A 21776-nucleotide genomic window follows, 5' to 3' on the forward strand; every position below is an offset into this window, starting at 1 on the left:
TTATATGTATTTTATCTGCTCCATAAATAATTCTAGATAACTTATCTGAATTGTTTAAATGTGTAGAATCCACATAAGCTTGTTTTTCATCAACCGGTCAAAGTTTACAGCAGGGCATGCAAATTCGGTCCGTTTTTGGCCAGACAGAAACTACACACAGGCTGAATGTAAATATAAGTCTCTGTAAATCCACTCTCTGACAGCAGGTGGCGCTTATGGAAGAGCTGAATTAGAGCTGTTTTCCGTAACCTCCGTGGACAAAGCAGTATTGCGATTAAAACACTTCCTTTATGTATTACATGGAGCGAAGATGAAAACAAAATGCCATCGAATCGTTTCTCAAGACAGTCAGAACCTTCAGAGGGGAACATTCATATAATTAATTCAGTCATATATTCATTTGTATAATTCCCTTGGCACTCTTTTAAAACCTCTCAGCTTTTCCACCCTGTTTTCACTCAAAATGAAACTACTCTGCATGCTGTGCGCACCTGAGACTGTTACTTAAAGGGGTCGTATGATGCGATTTCAATTTTTCCTTTCTCTTTGGAGTGTTACAAGCTCTTGGTGCATAAAGAAGATCTGTAAAGTTGCAAAGACTAAAGTCTCAAATCCAAATTTTATATTTTATATATTTAAAGCGAGTTTTTTGGGCAGTGTAGAGTAGGGCTAGTTGTTTGTCATTTCTCCGATCACAAATGCAGACATGGCTTTATGTTTATGCGGCGCGATGCAACGCATAAAAAGACATTATAAGTCATTATAATCCATAATTATGTCCCCACTGGATGCAACGAATTCCTCGTTTGTAATGGGTTTTCATGTTTTTGTATCATCGCTCCGGCCGGACAGGTCATCATCACAGTATGGTAGGGGAGTAACATTTCCGTCACACGCTTGAGGTATTCGGCCAATCATAACGCACTGGATAGCTGGCCAATCACAGCACACCTTGCTTTTCAGAACGATGAGCTTTGTAAAAATCAACGCGTTTCAGAAAGGCGGGGCATAGAGGAGAAACAATAATGTACAGTATGTGGAAAATAATGTGTTTTTTGAACCTTAAACCACATAAACACATTTTATTACACCAAATACATAAAATAATGTTCTTTTTAGCAACATCATAAATCAACATCACTTTTAAAACACTGCTTTATGCTGGACAGGATTTATTTATCGCAAGTTGTTCAAATCGCGGTAATCTAATACAGTTTTAATGATAATTAAAAGATGAAACGGTAATACTAACCGTGGGGAATTTTATCAGGATTTATCGTCAAACCGGTAATTGTTACATCCCTACAGAGGAGCGGATCCAGCAAGAGCTTGATGGGGCGAGGCAGAATGAAAAAGTTTTTCAGGAGTTGCGGCAGTAGAGGCGGTGCAACTATAACGACATGTGAATAATCCCGCCCACTCTAAAGCGGTACTGAACTGCAGTGGAAACGCAAACCGAGCCGTTCCGTGCCGTACCGTACTGAGCCATGCCGAGCCGAGTCGTACCACACAGTGGAAAAGCGCCATTACAGTCTTCTGAGTTGAGAGTAGTAGTCGGATTTACAGTTTTTTGTCCAAAGAACATACATTAGCTAATACGATGGTGGGGATAGCTGGCTTGTGTAGGTTAGCCGTTAGCCGAGCCCGGATACCATCACGCTTACCCCTCTTCTGCTTCCTCATGCCGCTTTTGGCGCCTCCGCTGTGGGCAAGATGCAGTAGTGGGGGTCGGTGATGGTGTAGGCCTCCAGAGCAGACCGAGATCCCGCATCTCTTCGGCGTGCGCGAAGTTTAACTCTAAAAATGTGGTTCTGCCGACATCGAGCAGAAACTCACGACTGTATGCACGGTTAAAGACAGGTAGACGCGACGAAGACATACAAAAACACTGCGACTCACAAGACAAAAAACACGAAAACACCGTTCTGACGGGAGAGAGAGAAGCCGCAGCGTGTGTACGCACTGCCATCTTGTCTACTTTTTGGGGATTAAAAAAAACTGGGTGGATTTTTATCATTATAGGGTGGTTGAGTAGACACACTGCCAACACACATTTATGTTCAAACACCATGTGTTTTGCATATGATGTCCCCTTTAATGAAGTCCTTACTACGTTAGTATTACTTGATGGTGGTAGTACCCTTGCTGTCTATGGAGGGTCAGAGAGATCTCGGATTTCATCAGAAATATCTTAATTTGTGTTCCGAAGATGAACTAAGGTCTGGAACGACATGAGGGTGAGTAATTAATGACAGAATTTTAATTTTGGGGTGAACTATCCCTTTAATCAAACACACCTGACTGTAATTTTCAAATAATCCTAAAGACCTTAATTTGCTGATTCAGGTGTGCTTGGAGCTGAGCTCTGCAGGACAGTAGCTTTCCAGGAGCAGAGTTTATCATCCATGAATTAAAATTATTATTTACCTTTTAACCAACCTGTTTAATGGATCTATGTATAATTAAAAATGCCCTGCCCTAGTAAATGAGTAAAGAGTAAGGGTGTTCTCACACTAGGCATTTTAAATTGTGTCCTCGCACGCGTTTGACCCCCAAAGCCCGGTTCGTTTAGCCCTCCCTGGCCCGGTTGATTAAGTAATATATAATGTATATATACACACCATTAATTGTAATAATCCAGTGATATTTTTGTTTGCACAAGGAGTTCTTCTGGATTGAGTCTGTCTCAGTTTGTTCTGTTTCTTCATGTCATTCCAGACAGACTGGATGATGATCAGATCAGATCTCTGTGTGGAGCACTGGCTGTTGTCAGACTCCTTGTGCAAACAAAAATATCACTGGATTATTACAATTAATGGCAAAATGAATGTAAATGGGTGCCCTAAGCAGGATTGTATTGTTGTGCCTCCCTCCCTCAAATATTATGGAAGTTAAAAAAAACACTTACTATAGGGGTCAAAATAGAACTTTAATAAATTGTATTATTTACCAATTACAATTGTAGCCCTAGACAGTTACCTATGGCTATGACTTTTTTAATACAGCTGTCTGATTGATTTTATAGTCTCAAGCATTCAGAAATCACGCAAAAGAAAATTAAGCAGTTTTACTATGATAAAACCATGGTTCATTTTTGTAATGGTTGTGATGTCCACATATTTTTTTGTTGAAGAAATTATAGAGGCTGTGTCATCTATAGCAAAAAAGGTGGCCAAAAAATGAAAGATTAAGTGGATATTTGAATTAAATGTTTGATCAGCCTATTAAACAAAGATTTGATCATCCTGTAAGTGTAAGAGCAGCAATTACCAGGCCTTTGGCTCCCTTTGCAGGCATTTGTAATAACATATAATGTACATAAATTGTTTATTTTATATTAGCCTACATTATGTATTTTAACAGTGCTATTTGATGAAACCATATCATTATTATTTAACCCATCATTATTGCCTTATAATTAAAAATGCCCTGCCCTAGTAAATGAGTAAAGAGTAAGGGTGTTCTCACACTAGGCATTTTAAATTGTGTCCTCGCACGCGTTTGACCCCCAAAGCCCGGTTCGTTTAGCCCTCCCTGGCCCGGTTGATTAAGTAATATATAATGTATATATACACACCATTAATTGTAATAATCCAGTGATATTTTTGTTTGCACAAGGAGTTCTTCTGGATTGAGTCTGTCTCAGTTTGTTCTGTTTCTTCATGTCATTCCAGACAGACTGGATGATGATCAGATCAGATCTCTGTGTGGAGCACTGGCTGTTGTCAGACTCCTTGTGCAAACAAAAATATCACTGGATTATTACAATTAATGGCAAAATGAATGTAAATGGGTGCCCTAAGCAGGATTGTATTGTTGTGCCTCCCTCCCTCAAATATTATGGAAGTTAAAAAAAACACTTACTATAGGGGTCAAAATAGAACTTTAATAAATTGTATTATTTACCAATTACAATTGTAGCCCTAGACAGTTACCTATGGCTATGACTTTTTTAATACAGCTGTCTGATTGATTTTATAGTCTCAAGCATTCAGAAATCACGCAAAAGAAAATTAAGCAGTTTTACTATGATAAAACCATGGTTCATTTTTGTAATGGTTGTGATGTCCACATATTTTTTTGTTGAAGAAATTATAGAGGCTGTGTCATCTATAGCAAAAAAGGTGGCCAAAAAATGAAAGATTAAGTGGATATTTGAATTAAATGTTTGATCAGCCTATTAAACAAAGATTTGATCATCCTGTAAGTGTAAGAGCAGCAATTACCAGGCCTTTGGCTCCCTTTGCAGGCATTTGTAATAACATATAATGTACATAAATTGTTTATTTTATATTAGCCTACATTATGTATTTTAACAGTGCTATTTGATGAAACCATATCATTATTATTTAACCCATCATTATTGCCTCGTTGTTTTTATATAATGCATTTTAAGTCATTTCAAAGGCTATTGTTGGCTTAGGTCTGTTTTTACAACCACAACAAATTATTGTCTTAATACTTCTTTGTAAATTATTATTTGAAGTAACAAAACCATGGTTAATTTGCGGTTAGCCTGGCTACAAGAACGATGATTTTTGTTTTTATTCCGTGTTAAAACCATGGCTAATTTTCGTAAGGGAAGATGGAAACTTAGAGAGAATATTAGATGCGTTGGTGAAATGTTTTCCGACATTAAAACATGTTATTAACGTCAACAGCAAAAAAATGTATCACAGGATTATGAATGTGCCTGAAAGTGATGCATGGGCTTCGTTTTCCCTTTTTTTCCCTCTGCACCAGATTGCTGATGTCTTTTCACGGGCATAGTTGTCCATCAATTATGATCAAACGTGGAGAAGGGTCTGGCTGCAGACTTTTGACACTTGCACTCTCAGACTTGCACTCTCAGACACTTGTGCTTCCGCAAGTGACGTCACTTGCAGTCTTTTTTATTTTTTATTTTGTTCTGTTTATTAATTACTTTTTGTTTGAATCTCTCAACATTTTACAACAGTAGCCAGGTGGTGAAGACAAGAAAAAAGAAACTAAATTACAATGTCACTTGCAATCTTCACTTGCACTCGACACAAATCGTGCGTGTTGCCAATGGAGACAAGACGCTGTGGTGGTGATTAAACGATTAAAACTAATTTAGTACCGTAACGTGCAGGGTCCTGCAAGAAAAAGACAAGATCCACAAATCTGTGGCCACAGAACAGCAGAATATGAACGCAATGCACAAAGTCTCGCGTTAAGCATTTTCCTCCTGTAGAAAAACATAAACTCTTAATATGGCTTAATGTATTACGATACATTAAGTGCAATTGACCTATCGGTAAGCCCCTCCCCTCGAACACAGATGAGCCAATGGCAGTGGAGTATCAGTTGCACGGGGAGCGGAACTCGGACATCTGTAGGGTTCAGCGCCAAAGAGAAACAATGGAAGATCCGACACTTTCATCGGTTTGATGGTATCTATGCTACAAAAATGGAAAAACGATGTGCCTGGGGTACTTGTAACACTAATTCCAGGTATCCTGGGAGGAAGGGCAATAGAATTTATTTTATTCCATTTCCTAAATTCAACCAAAACGGAGCAAAATGTCCCTAAGCATCACAATGAAGACAAAAACATAAATTTTCTGGTTGTCATACTCTCATTAAGCTACAATTTTCATCTGCTCAAGCAGAACGTTAATTTCATCTTGTGCTTCAGCAAGGTATCTCTGGCTAAAACTAGCTAACGTTAGCGTTAAAGTTAATGAGTCCATGCTAACGTACAAAACTAACTAGCAAACTGTTCTCACATCATGTACTGTGCAGTGAAAGTCAAAAAACATAAACAAAGGTCTATATTAGAGTGCCTCTCCATATTAATCTGGTTAGATGTAAATTCATTTAATCTTACTCTGCGGTATATGAACGGTGTTGATCCGGGATGTTGTCATTGCGAGCGTGACGCCGTAACATAATTCTCCCATTTGGATTGTGATCTGTATTTTTACATATTAATTTTAATATATTTTATATATCCCTCCATGGCATATTTAAGTCCCACTTGAAGGTCCATCTGTGTCCCAAATTCATCAGAAACACCTCTGAAAAAGGTTTTCACTGACAGCTGTCACTAAGACAGTGAGCAGCTCCGTTTGTTTGTCCGAGTGAGCAACAGTAACTAAGGGGGGCGGGGCTTACCGATAGGTCATTTAAAGGGGTCATATGATGCTGCTAAAAAGAACATTATTTTGTGTATTTGGTGTAATGAAATGTGTTTATGCGGTTTAAAGTAAAAAAAAACACATTATTTTCCACATACTGTACATTATTGTTTCTCCTCTATGCCCCTCCTTTTTGAAACGCGTCGATTTTTACAAAGCTCATCGGTCTGAAAAGCGGGGTGTGCTGTGATTGGCCAGCTATCCAATGCGTTGTGATTGGACGAATACCTCAAGCATGTGACGGAAATGTTACGCCCCTCACATACTGTTGCTGCCATGTCCGGCTGGAGCGACGAGACAAATACATTAAAACTCATTACAAACGAGGCATTTGTTGCGTCCAGTGGGGACATAATTACTGATTATAATGACTTATACTGTCTTTTTACGTGTTGCGTTGCATTGCATCGCGCCGCGTAAACATAAAACTCTGTCTGCATTTGTGATCAGAGAAATGACAAACAAGTGCTACTCTACTGCCCAAAACTCACGTTTGAATGATCAGTGGCAAATACTTTAAAGGGGTCCTATTATGCTTTTTCAACTTTAGTTAGTCTGTAATGTTGCTGTTTGAGCATAAAAAAGATCTGCAAAGTTACAAAGCTCAAAGTCCACTTCAAAAGGAGATATTTTATTTAACAGAGATCACTTTTCAAAAACTACAATGAACGACTCGTTTGGACTACAATGCATATTTTCCGGGATTTGTGATATCACAAGATCGACGAATGGGATGAGACCTGGTTGAGCTGCACTAGAGAAGGGAACGAGTGTTATCACTATGTCGGAGACACGCTAGCTTTCCCAAGGCAGACGAACTTAGAGTGGTTACAATCATCCGGGTTTAAATCGCGCTCAAATTGATTTGATTTTGATGCAATATTTACACTGAAGCTCGCAGGCGGCTATGGTAAGGAGCATGACATTTCCCGACCAGGCGCCGAGTGGAGCCAATCACAGCACACACTGGCCCAGCTAACCAATCACAGCACATTTCGTATTTCAGAAGGCGGGCCTTCATTTGATACAGGACCTATTCGAGCCGTTCATGCCAGACTGGGGACAGAGGTGTTGTAATAATGTAAAATATGTGAAAAATTATGTGTTTTTCGAGCAACCTAGTATGAGAGCCTGTTCTAGTACACCCCCAAAACAAAATCAAGACTTTGTAAAAGAGCATAATAGGACCCCTTTAAATGAAAACGTACTTACGTGAGTCAGAACAGTCGGCATTTTAGTCTAACGTTACTCTCCCAGGATCAGTAAACAGTCCTCCATAAAATGCGCTGCACACATCTGGATATTTGGGTTGAAGTGTTCTGGAACAGTGTTGTAAATACAACTTAACCACTGATTTGTAGTCGTGTCCTCTTTTGGAAGACCAAACAAAGTAGTTTCGCTTTCACAACGAAAAACACAACGGCCTAGCGTGAGGGGAAGCTGGGATAGAGTGAGCTGAGGCGGCGGGGTCGAGAACGGCGCGCCCGGCAGACCCGACAAATGAGTGGCAACCACATGTGACGACCCCGGGCTGGATTCCACTTCGTCCACGGTGAAAGTTGATGTATTCCCTCAGCGACCAGCACGGATCAGCTCCAGGCATGACGAAGTGGATATCGTCCTCTTTTGGAAGACAAAACAAAGTAGTTTCGCTTTCACAACGAAACACACAGCGTCTTCAGGACATGGGTGCAGCGTCAACAAAACTACAGGGAGACTAAAAGTTATGCCTTCTTTCTTTGCGTGAACATTTGGGCGGCGTTATGCAAATCTTCCCACAGAGCGACGTAGGTATGTGGGGGTGTGTTAGAATGAGACGTGTTAGGTAGGTGTGGTTGACTCTTAACTTTTATAAAGAATATCTCTTTGGATTTGAGACTTTAGTCTTTGCAACTTTACAGATCTTCTTTATGCAGCAAAAGTTTGTAACACTCCAAAGAGAAAGGAAAAATTGAAATTGCATCATATGACCCCATTAAAGATCAAATTCAATATGTAGTTATTATTTAATGTACTACAAGGCAAGCAGATGGCCATGAACACAATGCGCAATCTTTCACTTGTCCTCCCATACAGCAAAATGCTTAATGTGGCATAATAATGGACTAAATGGTAAAGAAACTCCAGTAGCCTATATGTCTTGTTGTTGATTCAAAGTACGTAACGTTACAGACCAGCAAAAATGAACGTGCATTATGAAATGCATTAAGTGATATTAAAAGGATCAACTCCATAAATTGCACGTTAAACATTTTCCTCCCATAAATCATTATAAATAAAACACGTAATGTAGCTTAATGGACAAAGACAATGATATAAAAGAGCTGTAGACAGTTTATTCTTTATGGATAAACGCTTAACGTGAAACTTTACGTGTTGCGGTTATTCTGGGCTCACCTGCTTGCCTGAACATATTAGTTATGTATATTTTAATAATGTAGAGGAGCATATTGAGTTTGCTCTTTATCATCTTAGTCCATTATGCCACGTATTGCGGTATGGGAGGAAAATACTATATACATATTCATTATATTAATATACTGTATATTGAATTTGATATTTTAATAGTATCTTAAGCCATATTAAGTGTTTATGTTTTTCTACGGGAGGAAAACGCTTAATGAGAGACTTTGCGCATTGCGTTTATATTCTGCTGTTCTGTGGCCACGGATTTGCGGATCTTGTCTTTTTCTCCTACAGATGACTTGCAGGACGTTACGGTACTCAATTAGTTTTAATCGTTTAAGCACCACAGCGTCTTGTCTCCATTGGCAACACGCACGATTTGTGTCGATTGCAAGTGACGTTGCAGGTATCGGAGATTGCAAGTGACATTGTAATTTAGTTTTTTTTTTTTCTTGTCTTCACCACCTGGCTACTGTTGTAAAATGTTGAGAGATCCAAACAAAAAAAAACAAACAAAAAAATAGAACAAAAGTAAAAATATGGCATGATTGCCCCCCTAGGAGTTGGTGCCCTACGCAAACTGAGTACTCTGCGTATAGGAAGCGGCGGTACTGTTTGGATATATATATATATATATACGCAGCAAAATGTTTATCTTAACAGTCAATTTACAAATAATGCATTCAGATTTGTGGCACTCAATGCACTGAATCTCCACAAATTAGTGTCGTTACTATGACAACCAATTTGAATGTGACAAGCAACTGGTGTCTGAAAAGAATTATATATATATTATATATAATTGGGGGGGGCAATAGGGATATTTCGGCTAGGGCGTCAAATTGGCTAGAAACGGCCCTGTATATACGTCACACTGGGCATTCTAAAAAAAAAGGAAATTTGGCAAGGACAATTTTAAAATTTCAAGCACATTTCCAACCTTGTAGCGGATATCATCGAGCATTTTCCAAACTTTGTATGAATTGTGCATTAATAACCTACTTCAACACGTTACCACAGTTGCATATTTGTTTTTAAAATAGCCTAATACTATTTTATTGGCAAACCTGTTTTTTTTTCTCTTTGTACAGTAGTAAACAGTTTTTGCTATGGATCTAGTGGAAATATGTCAAACTAAACTGATGGGGGGGAAATGGCTGTGAGAAAAGACTCCTGAGCCCTGGTATGATTTCTGCAGTGAAACATTACAGTCTTTAAAGAACAGAATGTCACACTGGTAGTATTTATATTTTCAGAACAGCACTGGACAAAATAGGCATTTCACCAATAAATAAACTGAATTCCCCTGACATTTTACTTATTATATTTTGTATGTGCATTTCTATTCACGTTTTTGACAGTGGTCCTGTCCCAAATGGCACACTTGTGCATTTGCGGTCTTACAATGTTTACGAGACCGTAGCGTGTCCCATTCGTCATTTAAGCGTTCAGAAGGGTGCTCGCGAACGGGCTCGGCAGAAGTGCGCATTGAGGGCGCTCGCGAGCACCCTTTTGAACGCTTAAATGACGAATGGGACACGCTACGGTCTCGTGGACACGCGCACACGCGCACACGGCGGCCATTGTAAGACCGCAAGTGCACATGAAGTCTTCCCCTTGGGACAGGGCCTTAGGGTGCGATTTGGGACAGGGCCAGTGGCGTGTGAACAGAACTTTTATTTTGGACAGGCGACATGACGTCATAAGGCTGCACCGCGGTCCCGCATCATTCTGCTGTGGAAAAAAAGGTTTGTGTTTTAACGCATGCAAGGTGTTTAAAATGATGCAAACCGTTCAGTCAGTCGTATATATTTTACATGCGGTGTAAAACTAATTTGTATTATTGAAAGTAACACTATTTTGTACTTAACCTTTGTGAACGGTGTTGTTTGTGAGTAAAACGCATCCTCACACACAAAAGGTGCGTCTCATTTGGCTCCCTGTATCATGAATCAGTTTATTTTCAAACCAATTCGGCCACTGGCAAGTAGTAATGGGAGAAACGTTTTTAACTACTTAACTAGTGTCCGTGTTCAGCTGTCATTTTTATGCAGATTGAAAGATCGGCCGCGTATTTATTAATTTCGAAAATATGAGAAGCTGCGTACAGATGCAACTCATTTAACTGGATATGTTATTCTTGCGTGGCTGTATAACAGCAAGATAACGTGTCATACAATATTATACCCATTTCCTTAAAATTACAATATTAAAGTTTCTTCTTCCATGTGCTTTAATGTAGCAAATCACAATTAATTGATGAAGTAGGCTAGTATGGGACATACTATTTGGGGGAAAAGATTTTTGATGAGAAAATATCATTAAAGTTTCATAAAATGCAATCAAATGTGGCTCATGCTCACTTGCTAATACAAGCATGCTTGTTAATATGAGCCAGTGTCGTACAGTAATGAAACAATGCAGAACTCATAATTAGGGTTACTGAATACTGTACGTAATTTAAATGTCAAAATATGAGTGACTGTTTCAAATTTTAAATGGGTGGTAATCAAATTACAGTTACATCCTAAAAGCTTTTTTTTTTAGATGACCAAAGTGGTTACTTTTGAATTTGAATGTTTTTTTTCCTTCTTCATTTATACATTAATGTAAACTGTAATGGAGGGATCTTATCTATGCACAAGCAGCTTGTAGCACTCCAAAGAGAAAGGAAAACTTGAAATCGCATCATATGACCCCTTAAATGTAAACAGCAATTGGTGATTCTCTGACTAAGTTTGCAGAATAAGCAAAAATATTTTAATTTTAACAAAAGAGGGATCATAAAAATGTAATGTTGTTTTTATTTAGTACTGTCCTGAATAAGCTATTTCACATAACAGATGTTTACATATACTCCACGAGACAAAAAAAAAACTGAATTTATAAAACATTGCCCCATTCAAAACTTAACATACAGATTTACATACGTTGAATCTGAACTTGTCTGTCTTTACCTGGATCCATAACTGTTTTCATGTTTTGTGATAGTTGTTCAAGAGTCCTGAGCAGTTCAACTGTCCACTGTTCTTCAGAAAATTCCTCCAGGTCTTGCACATTCTCAAGTTTTCCAGCATCTCATGCATATTTAACACCTTTCCAACAATGACTGTATGATTTTGAGATCCATCTTTTCACAGTAACTCAAGGGACTTGAGGGACTCAAACACAACTATTACAAAAGGTGAAAACATTTGCTGATTTTCAAGAACGAAACGCAATGCATTAAGACCAGGGATGCAAACTTTTTTTTTCATTTAGCACTGCCCTTCAAGAAGCTAATACTTGCACGTTTCCCAGAAGACAAAATAAGTACATCAGTGATTTTTTTTATTTAATTGTCTGCATTCAAGAAATATTGTGGAAAACTGATGTTGTTAAAAATATTATTAATAATAATTAATAATACCAAAATCATGTAGTGATAAAGTTTCATTTTTAATGAACATGTTGCACAGGTTTTTAGAAATTGAAGAATATGTGATAAAAAAAATTATTATCTGCAGGTGAAATAACAACTGAACATGGACACCAGGGGGCTGTTTCATAAAACAAGTTTACCAAAAAAGCCAGGCTTATTTCAGTTTCAATTTGAACCGAATCAACTAACAATAAGGCATTCACTTTTGACACGACTGGTATCCGATATCTGTGTTTACATTAATTCCCACCCAAAAGGATTGTCTGCAGTGATCGCTTTACTACACACATGGTAGACCCTCGGGTTTTAAATGGCCGTGCTTTTAAAATTATTTATATAATTCATGTCGAATGGCCATTATTATTTGCCAGCATGGACAACGGCTGTCATGGATGTTTTGCAGCACAAAATCTGACTGAACGTATAAAGACCATTAAGCCTATTAAGACTATTTTATCTACAGCTCGTTAGAGGTAGAATTCTTTAGTGAAATAATGATTATATTTAATTGAAATGAATTCGAATTAAGGAGAGAGAACGAACGACGAACGCATGCACCCACGTGCGAGCAAGCGATTGTGAAGCATTGCAAACAAGCTTGTCGGTTTAATTACAAAAATGAAAAGTTCTCACCTCATTGCTGAGAAATATATGTAGCTTTTAGCCGTTGTATTTTCAAAATTCACGGGGCAGGGGTTGAAATCCAACTCCTGAATGTGCAATTTCTTACTATAAAAAGTTTCCATCTCAATAAAATGCGAGCGCATACAGCATGCCGGCATTAAAAATCTTTGAGCAAACGTGTCGCCCTCGCATTGGGAGTTCTGTGGAGAATCGGATATGTGTGTTTAGACGTAGGTCGGATGTCCAGATATCAGATGTGTATCCGATTAAAATCCACATTTGGAAGTGCTCAGATCGGATGCAAAAAAAATCGGATCTCGTGCGGGTTTTTGTGTTTACACGTGTGCAACAAATTCCGATCTGTGTCAGATGTGAGCGAAAGATCGGATTTTTTGTGCCAGTGTAAACGCAGCCTAAGTCAGACTAACCGAAATAAGCCTGGCTTTTTTGGTAAACTTGTTTTATGAAACAGCCCCCAGGTTAACCACAACACCAGAACTTTTTGAAAAAGTAAATTCAATGAATTGCTAAGCAAAATGATTCACTTTTTTAAAAAGCGATTTGCAAAACATTGCACACTACCATCAAAATTGTGAAAATTCTAGTTTTACAATGTGTACTGACAAATTTGAACAAATTGCAAAAGTTTTCATGAAGTTGTAATCTTATAGATTTATCTACAAATCATTAACTACCAATTAACTAAATATGAAGTGTCTGTATAATTTGATGTGCTAGTTTTTTGGAAGGGCTTGGCTAATCAAACCATTTAAGAATATTAACTGTTACTCTGACTGACCTCCCTGGCCAGTGCGCTGACTGCTGAACTAGGGAGCTGATTGAGAGGCATCCAAAGATTTCGTTTGGGTTTATTTTTCTTCCTGTTAAGCAATGTCCAAATATTTCGTTTGGGTTTATTTTTCTTCCTGTTAAGCAATGTCATCTTAAACACGCAGTTTGTGTCCAAACACACAGAACAACTCCAGTTGATGTACTATTATAAAGATGGCGTTTATTAAAGTGGAAAGTGAAGACATGAGGATTGAAGAGGATTTCAGAGTGAAACAAGAAGATGCTGAGGAACAAGCAGGTTGGTTTGTATTCTTAAAAGTGAACTCATTCATTTTTTCCTTATTGAAATGTTTCACTTTACAGAAATAAATGATATTTTTGAAAAATACTGTATGAATTGCCTGATTAAAGTGATTTTGTTTGACATAGATCAGGTCACCCCATGTGTGCAGACATGTTGAGATCACAGGACCAACCAGGTCCAAATTTTGCCTTCATTTTTACAATGTGTCATGCATTAAATTATGAAAAATAAGTAGCCTTATAAAAATATTTTGTGTAACATTTATGACAATAAGTAATGATAACCATTATTTTCTATCACTTAAAGGGTTAGTTCACCCAAAAATTAAAATTAGCCCATTATTTACCCTCAAGCCATCCTAGGCGTATATGACAAAAGCCCAAAAGAAGTGAAATAAAGCTCATCCATCAATAATAAAAAGTGCCTCACACGGCTCCGGGGGCGCATGCGCAACACCGACCTCATACGTCATCCGCACGGAGCTGCTTCCGTGTACAACAGTGAGCGCAAGCTAGATTAAATTATTACATTTTAAATATGGTTATTCTTCTTACAAATATGCATCAGTTCGATACAGGAGGCCTTTGTTCACCCCCCCCCCACAACAGCTTGGAAGATCAAAGACCATTTTTAATATAATTCCGACTGGATTGTCTGAAAGAACAAAGTCATATACACCTAGGATGCCTTGAGGGTGAATGGGCTAATTTTCATTTTTGGGTGAACCCTTTAATTATGCAACAGTCTATCTAATAAAAAGCAGTGCTGGGGTGACAATAGTTTAATGGCTGGTAAAAATATTTTTGATGGTACATTTTCTCAAATCACTGTAGGCAAGAGCTTTTGTATTCTCTCTTGTTTTTGCAAGCCTGATTTCAGCTTTTATTTTGTAGCTTCATTTAAAAATTAGCCACTAAGTTTCTAAATGCACATATCCTGCACTGCTGGGTTTTTTTTGGAAAAGGACATTTCTAACAGGAGAGGAGAAAAAAAGAAGATTAGGAAAAACTACAGCATCATTTTATTCCTACTAATACCATGTTATCAAAATATTATATATTATAGAACAGCCTTTCTGTGGGCCCCAACCCCAGTGAGTGAAAATCCACTAGCATCTCGACCTTTATATCTAAAAATGACACATCCTTTGCAGAAACAACAGAAAACCAAAGATTTGTACCAAAAACAAATATTACTGATCACATTAAAATTGAAGTGGTCATTATTAAAACAACAGAACAAGTTGTAAATGAAGATTTACATATTGCGAATTTGTGAGATTAATCGTGATTACTTATTTTTATGTATTGACATCAATTGTATTTTAAAGGGAAGCTACATCCAAAAATGAAAAGTCTCTTTGTTTTTGTTTTTTCCTCAACCTGCCATCCCAGATGTACCTGACTTACTTTCTTTAGATGAACACATACACAGATTTTTAGAAAAACAATCCAACTCTGAGTCTATATAATGCAACCCAAAAAGTGGATGGTTCAAAAAGCCCACAACAACCACGATGGCAACCCATACAACCCTAGTGGATGAATCAGTGTCTTCTGAAGTGGATCGATTAGATTTTGGAGAAAAATAATATTTTAAACTTTCAGAACTATAAAACATTGCTCCTGGCCAACTGTCATACATTCATGCATTCACACTTGACGTAAATGTAACACATTGTGAAGTGAAATGATGTGAAGCACATTGCATGAATGCTTGTGTGAGAAGAGACATCCTCTTGAAAGTTCTGAGATTACAGGAAACACCTCTTTCAGTAAGTTTTGATGCTATATGTTTGTTTTGATGCTTTAATGCTGGTTATGTTGGTTTAGATGTCTATTTTGTGACATTAAAATGGTGTTAACATACATAGTATTTTTTTTATTTGTTTTGCTTTTCCATTTTAGATCTGATCATACTGAAAGAAGAAAGTCACGAACTGAATGAAATGGAAGAGAAAGATAAGTGTGAGAAGCTTCATGATTTCATAATTGGAGAAAAATCCCATCAGACTGGAAAGACGTCCTCACGAAAAAGAGCTCAAAAGACAGACTCTAACAGTTATTTTACCTGCTGTCAGTGTGGAAAGAGTTTCAATCAAAAACAAAACCTTGAAGTCCACATAAGAGTTCACACTGGAGAGAAACCTTTCAGCTGTCAACAGTGTGGAAAGTGTTTCACTCAAAAAGGAAACCTTAAAAGTCACTTGAGAATTCACACAGGAGAGAAGCCTTACACCTGCAAACTGTGTGGAAAGACCTTCACAGCAGAACCAAACCTTAAGTATCACATGAACATTCACAATGGCGTGAAGCCGTTCACTTGTGATCAGTGTGGAAAGAGTTTCACCCGTAAAGTAACCCTCAATTACCACGCGAGAAGTCACTCGGGAGAAAATGGTTTAATTTGTCATCACTGTGGAAAGAATTTCAGTCATAAAGTAAGCCTCAAAACTCACATGAGGCTTCACACTGGAGAGAAGCCGTACACATGCCCTCAGTGTGGAATGAGTTTCACATTCAAAGCATCCCTTGATTCTCACATGAGAAGTCACACTGGAGAGAGTCCTTACAACTGCAAAGTGTGTGGGAAGAGCTTCTCGCTAAAAGGAAATCTTAAGACTCACATGAGAGTTCACACTGGAGAGAAGCCGTTCATGTGTGTTCAGTGTGGGAGATGTTTCACACGTAAAGGAACCCTTAATTGCCACATGAGGATTCACTCAAGAGAGGACTGTTTTATATGTCATGAATGTGGAAAGAGTTTCCCAGACATGAAACACCTAAACAGACATGTAATAATTCACTCCGGAGAGAAGCCTTTTAAATGCCAGCAGTGTGGAAAGGGATTCCAATTCAATAAAAACCTTAAAACTCACATGAGAATTCACACCAGAGAAAAAACTTTCAAATGCCATCACTGTGGGAAGAGTTTCAGTTATAAAGTAAGCCTTAAGACTCACATGAGACTTCACACTGGAGAAAAGCCTTACACCTGCTATCAGTGTGGAAAGAATTTCACATATACAGCAACGCTTAATGCCCACATGAGAAGTCACACTGGAGAGAGGCCGTTCATATGTGGTCAGTGTGGAAAGAGTTTCACACGCAAAGGAAACCTTAATTACCACTTGAGGATTCACTCAAGAGAGAACAGTTTTAAATGTTATCAGTGTGGAATGAGTTTTACAGACAGGAATCACCTTAAGAATCATGTAATAACTCACACTGGAGAGAAGCCTTTCCTGTGCCATCACTGTGGAAAGACTTGCACAAACAAAGCGAATCTTGAGGTTCACATAAGAGTTCACACTGGAGAGAGGCCTTTCACCTGCCCTCAGTGTGGGAAGAGTTTTACACTTCGAGGGAATCTTAAGACTCACATAAGAGTTCACACAGGAGAGAAGCCTTTCACATGTCTTCAGTGTGAAAAGAGTTTCACATATCAAAGAGACCTGAAACGTCATTTGCAAACTCATTCTGACAAGAAATTACAGTGTTCCGAGTGTGGAAAGGGATTTCAGAAAATTAGCAATTTCAAAAATCACCTGCACATTCACTCCGGAGGGAGGCGATTTCATTGTCATCAGTGTAATAAAACATTTCTTTTGCCATCACACTTACAGATACACTTGAAGAGTCATGCAGATGTGAGACGCTATTTGTGTTCTGTGTGTGGTAAGAGGTTTAAATGGCTCAGCGATTTAAAATGGCACCAGAAAATACGGGTCTGTGTGAAATTGAAAATTTCACCTCAGCTGAATGCGGGCCAAATCTGATTGTCCAGCTTCATGACCATTTGCCTCTGAATACTTTGTCTTGGGGCTTCTTATTTCCTTTTGCCATGTACATATGAACTTTTGTGGCCACACCTCACCATCTCCTTTGCTATATAAAATATTAGGGCCTTTCACACCGTGGGAACCTTTTCATAGTACTAGAACTAATTGTGGAACTACCCACTTTTTGGCGTTTTCACACCGCCGGAACTGGGTGCGATTTTAGTACCGGACTGCCTTTTTCGAGAACCAAATTAGCTCCTACTCCGGAGCAGGGTCTAACCAGCACAACTGGTACTAATCGTGACGTAAGTAGACATTGATTGGCCAAACGCGTATGAAAACGCCCTCACCCGCCATGATTTAAAATGCCGTGTAAACATACTGTAAACATTGTGTCAACTTAATTCGCAAGTATGGAGAACAGCGATAGATGGACGGACACTGAAGTGCAGGCACTTGTAGCAAATGTAGCACTGCCAGTTGTCGTTGGAGATTCTTAGTCCTCCTTTCTGTTCTTTCAATCGCTTTACGTATACGTTGACTTTCCATGTCCACTGTGAAACCCACGAGACACCGCGTCCTCCATCCTCCTGTTGTTAATGTTGTTTTTCTTAGTTTCTGTTGTTGAACGCCGTGCACATATGACGACGCTGTCGACCGGCTTACGTCACTTCAACAACAGACTCCTTTCTGTTCTTTCATAACAACAGGAGGATGGAGGACGCTGTGATCGGAGCTGTGTTTTGTTGTGTCTCGCGGGTTTCACAGTGGACATGGAAAGTCGACGTATATGTAAAGCGATTGAAAGAACGGAAAGGAGGACTAAGAATCTCCAACGACAACTGGCAGTGCTACATTTGCTACAAGTGCCTGCACTTCAGCTTCCGTCCATCTATCGCTGTTCTCCATACTTGCGAAATAAGTTGACATGCTTACAGTATGTTTACACAGCGTTTTAAATCATGGCGGGGGAGTGCGTTTTCATACGCGTTTGGCCAATCAATGTCTACTTGTGTCACGATTAGTACCAGTTGTGCTGGTTAGACCCTGCTCCGGAGTAGGAGCTAATTTGGTTCTCGAAAAAGGCAGTCCGGTACTAAAATCGCTCCCAGTTCCGGCGGTGCGAACACGCTGAAAAGTGGGTAGTTCCACAATTAGTTCTGGTACTATGAAAAGGTTCCTGCTGTGCGAAAGGCCCGATTGAGTGGCTAAGCTAGACACCCTCTAATTTTGATTCTATAGAGGTGTCGCTCCATTCCATATGTTAATATCTCGGAATCGTAATATTAGTTCAACTTCTGTCTTGCTGTGAATTGCTACAATATACAGTATAAGAAAGACATAATAAATGAATAATAAATAAAAGGACATAAGCTGGTGACATCTGGAAGCAAAGTTGTGTAAAAGCAGTCCCACTTCTGATCTGTGTTTTTAGCTTATACAATGGACACTGTTAACACAGCATTACAAAAAAAAATTGCATAAAAGGTTAAAGTATACATCAACTTTGATGGAAATGCCTAGTATACTCCATTTGATTGCATGTGTGAACACAGGTGCACTAGAAAATGTAATCTCTGTCCAGTGTCTGCACCGTTTCTCTCCAGAAGTTATGAGTAATAAAAATGTCTTGTTAAATATTTACTTGTATAAAGTAGAATTATGTGTGTCTTTGAACAAAAACGTGTTGATGTAGGCATCTTTTGTGTCTCCAGTACTTTTTGTTGTTCTGTCAGCTTGTTTTCTTTTTCAAACGTGAAACAATTGCTTGGGCCACTTTGTGAACAAAGTGAGTGTACAGTGTATGCTGTTAGAAAAATATGGCTTTGCGTGTAGGTACATACTATGCTGATGATGACATTTATGTCACGCACTGTCTGTAAACCCTAGTGTACACCTAAAAACCAAAGTATAATGTGGTAGATTTATAGAATCTGCTTCATAGATTTACAGAAGTAGTTGTTAAGAATGCTTCTCTTTTTCGTGTGGTAGTATGCAATTCATCACCCATGAGCATGGGGCACACTCCTATTTCTTGTGCTTCACACAATATCCACATCCCCTCCCTTTTGTCTCAGCTATTGCTTGCTGTTGTATGAATGCCTGGCTAATAAGCTGTTGGGCTCATGAGTATAGAGCAGGGGTGCCCAAACTCGGTCCTGGAGGGCCGGTGTCCTGCAGAGTTTAGCTCTTTAGCTCCAACACTAATTAAACACACCTGAACCAGCTAATCAAGCTCTTATAGGCATACTAGAAACTTACCAGCAGGTGTGTTGAGGCAAGTTGGAGCTAAACTGTGCAAGACACCGGCCCTCCAGGACCGAGTTTGGGCACCCCTGGTATAGAGGGTATGCACGTGACGTCACCGTCAGCTGGAGTGACTGCAGTTCCACCCACTGAGGGGCAAAAATACTGAATAACAGCATTGGTTTTCAGCGAGAAAGCTATGACAGAACACACAAAACACATCTAAAACAACAAATAGATTTGACAAGAAATCTGAGTTATATTTTACAGACTGCTGAAAGCTACAGAAAAGAGAAGCAAATGGATCCCTGCAATCCAAAGAAACAAATGGACTCTAGGCAGCGAAACACGGATTTGCAGTTATCACTTTGTTAATGTTGAATTTTGCGGATAAATCATACCCTATATAATGTATTGTTATATATCATGTTGACTACTCATCAATTAAGTATTTACCATCTTATATTCTGCATAACTGGATGTTTTTAAATAAACACTGACAAAAACGATACAGGTTTTTGGGTTGGACGATAAATATAACATTGGTATAAGTGATCACCCGGTTTTAGACCAACCTACTTTGTAGTCCCTGGCGTTGAAATCAGGCACATATAAATGTCAGGAATCACGATTCCTGGCTGCACATCAATATCCATGAACCACTGGATCTTTGATAAGTTGTAAGGAACACTATATCAAGTCCAACAATCTTTAGTTTAAACTGATTATCTTTGTTTTTTACTTGCGTTTTCACAGCTTCCCTATTAAATTCAGTCATGCAGTACTGTAGGCTCTATTGCCACTCAGTCTGGCTGAGGGGGTGTGTCCCTCAATTGTGCTGACTGGATTTTTCCCTAACTTTTTCTTAAGCCCAAAACACACTGCACGATTTTAGCAATCCTATAAGATCAATACATGCCACGCTGTCGTGAATCTAATAAACTTGGCTACGACGTGTGTAGACTGTACGATGATGACACCTATTGACTCGTACACTACGACGCACGTTACTACAGAAGAAAAAAACATCATCAGCATGAGCTAGTGGTAAACAAAAAAGCATGAAAAATCACACTTTAGCAGTTGTATTTTTGTGTGTGCTGAAAAAAAGTGGAGAACTTGAGGTAAACGGTTTTCTATTTTAATGCCATGTCGCATTGATTTCATGTCGCATTTTTATTGGTTGGTCAGTAAACGTGGATCGTACCAGCAAACACACTGTGCGATGATCGCAGGCTATTTTTGGTCGCAAGCTCGTGACAACGGCCGTCTTTGAATCTTTCTCACTGTATGACACAGGATCACCGATTAGAAGCCACGATCACAGAAATCACCACACGATTGTTTCACGCTGCCAATCTTTCGTCTGCAACAGGCGAAAATCATGCAGTATGTTTAGGGCTTTACCTGGAGAGCTGTATCGTAGGCTATTTTTGGTCGCAAGATCATGACAACGGCCGCCTTTGAACCTTTCTCGCTGTATGACACAGGATCACTGATTAGAAGCCACAATCACAGAAATCACCACACTATTCACGCTGCCAATCTTTCGTCTGGGACAGCCGAAAATCATGCAGTATATATTTAGGGCTTTACCTTGAGAGCTACTGTCCTGCAGATTGTAGCTCCAACCCCAATCAAACACACCTGAACCAGCTAATCAAGGTGTTCAGGGTTACTTGATAAATAAAGACAGGTGAGTTGGAGCAGGATTGGAACCGAAGTCTGGTGCAGGACGGCAGCTCTCCAGGCGCAGGGCCAGAGTAAGACATCAACAAATATATCTACATCATTGCTCCGTAGGCCCTGGCCAATGGCATTCAGTTGCTTAAAAGAATAACTCTTTAAAACATAAAAAAATGTGCTGTTAATTTACTTACCCAAATCGATGGGTACCGAGTCAAAAAAACAAAAACGGAGCACAAAATTAATACTGATTGCTTCTTACTAGAGATGAAACGATTTGCTCAACTCACGATTCGATTCACGATTTTTTTTTTTAACAAAATGAGATTTAAGACCAATTATAAATTAAATGTG

At 38.8% G+C, this 21776-nt stretch overlaps 1 protein-coding gene across 1 annotated transcript; it reads left to right on the plus strand.

The window, feature by feature from the left end:
- Nucleotides 1-10259: 10259 nt before the first annotated feature.
- LOC107554745 (gastrula zinc finger protein XlCGF26.1-like) lies at nucleotides 10260-17664 on the plus strand. Its single transcript, XM_016237338.1, has 3 exons — nucleotides 10260-10315; nucleotides 13588-13702; nucleotides 15616-17664. The coding sequence occupies exons 2-3, from the start codon at nucleotides 13618-13620 to the stop codon at nucleotides 17484-17486; spliced, it is 1956 nt and encodes a 651-aa protein (XP_016092824.1). The 5' UTR covers nucleotides 10260-10315; nucleotides 13588-13617; the 3' UTR covers nucleotides 17487-17664.
- Nucleotides 17665-21776: the final 4112 nt, after the last annotated feature.

Source organism: Sinocyclocheilus grahami, unplaced genomic scaffold (genome assembly GCF_001515645.1).
Source record: "Sinocyclocheilus grahami isolate Dianchi unplaced genomic scaffold, SAMN03320097.WGS_v1.1 scaffold512.1, whole genome shotgun sequence".
Lineage (NCBI taxonomy): Eukaryota > Metazoa > Chordata > Actinopteri > Cypriniformes > Cyprinidae > Sinocyclocheilus > Sinocyclocheilus grahami.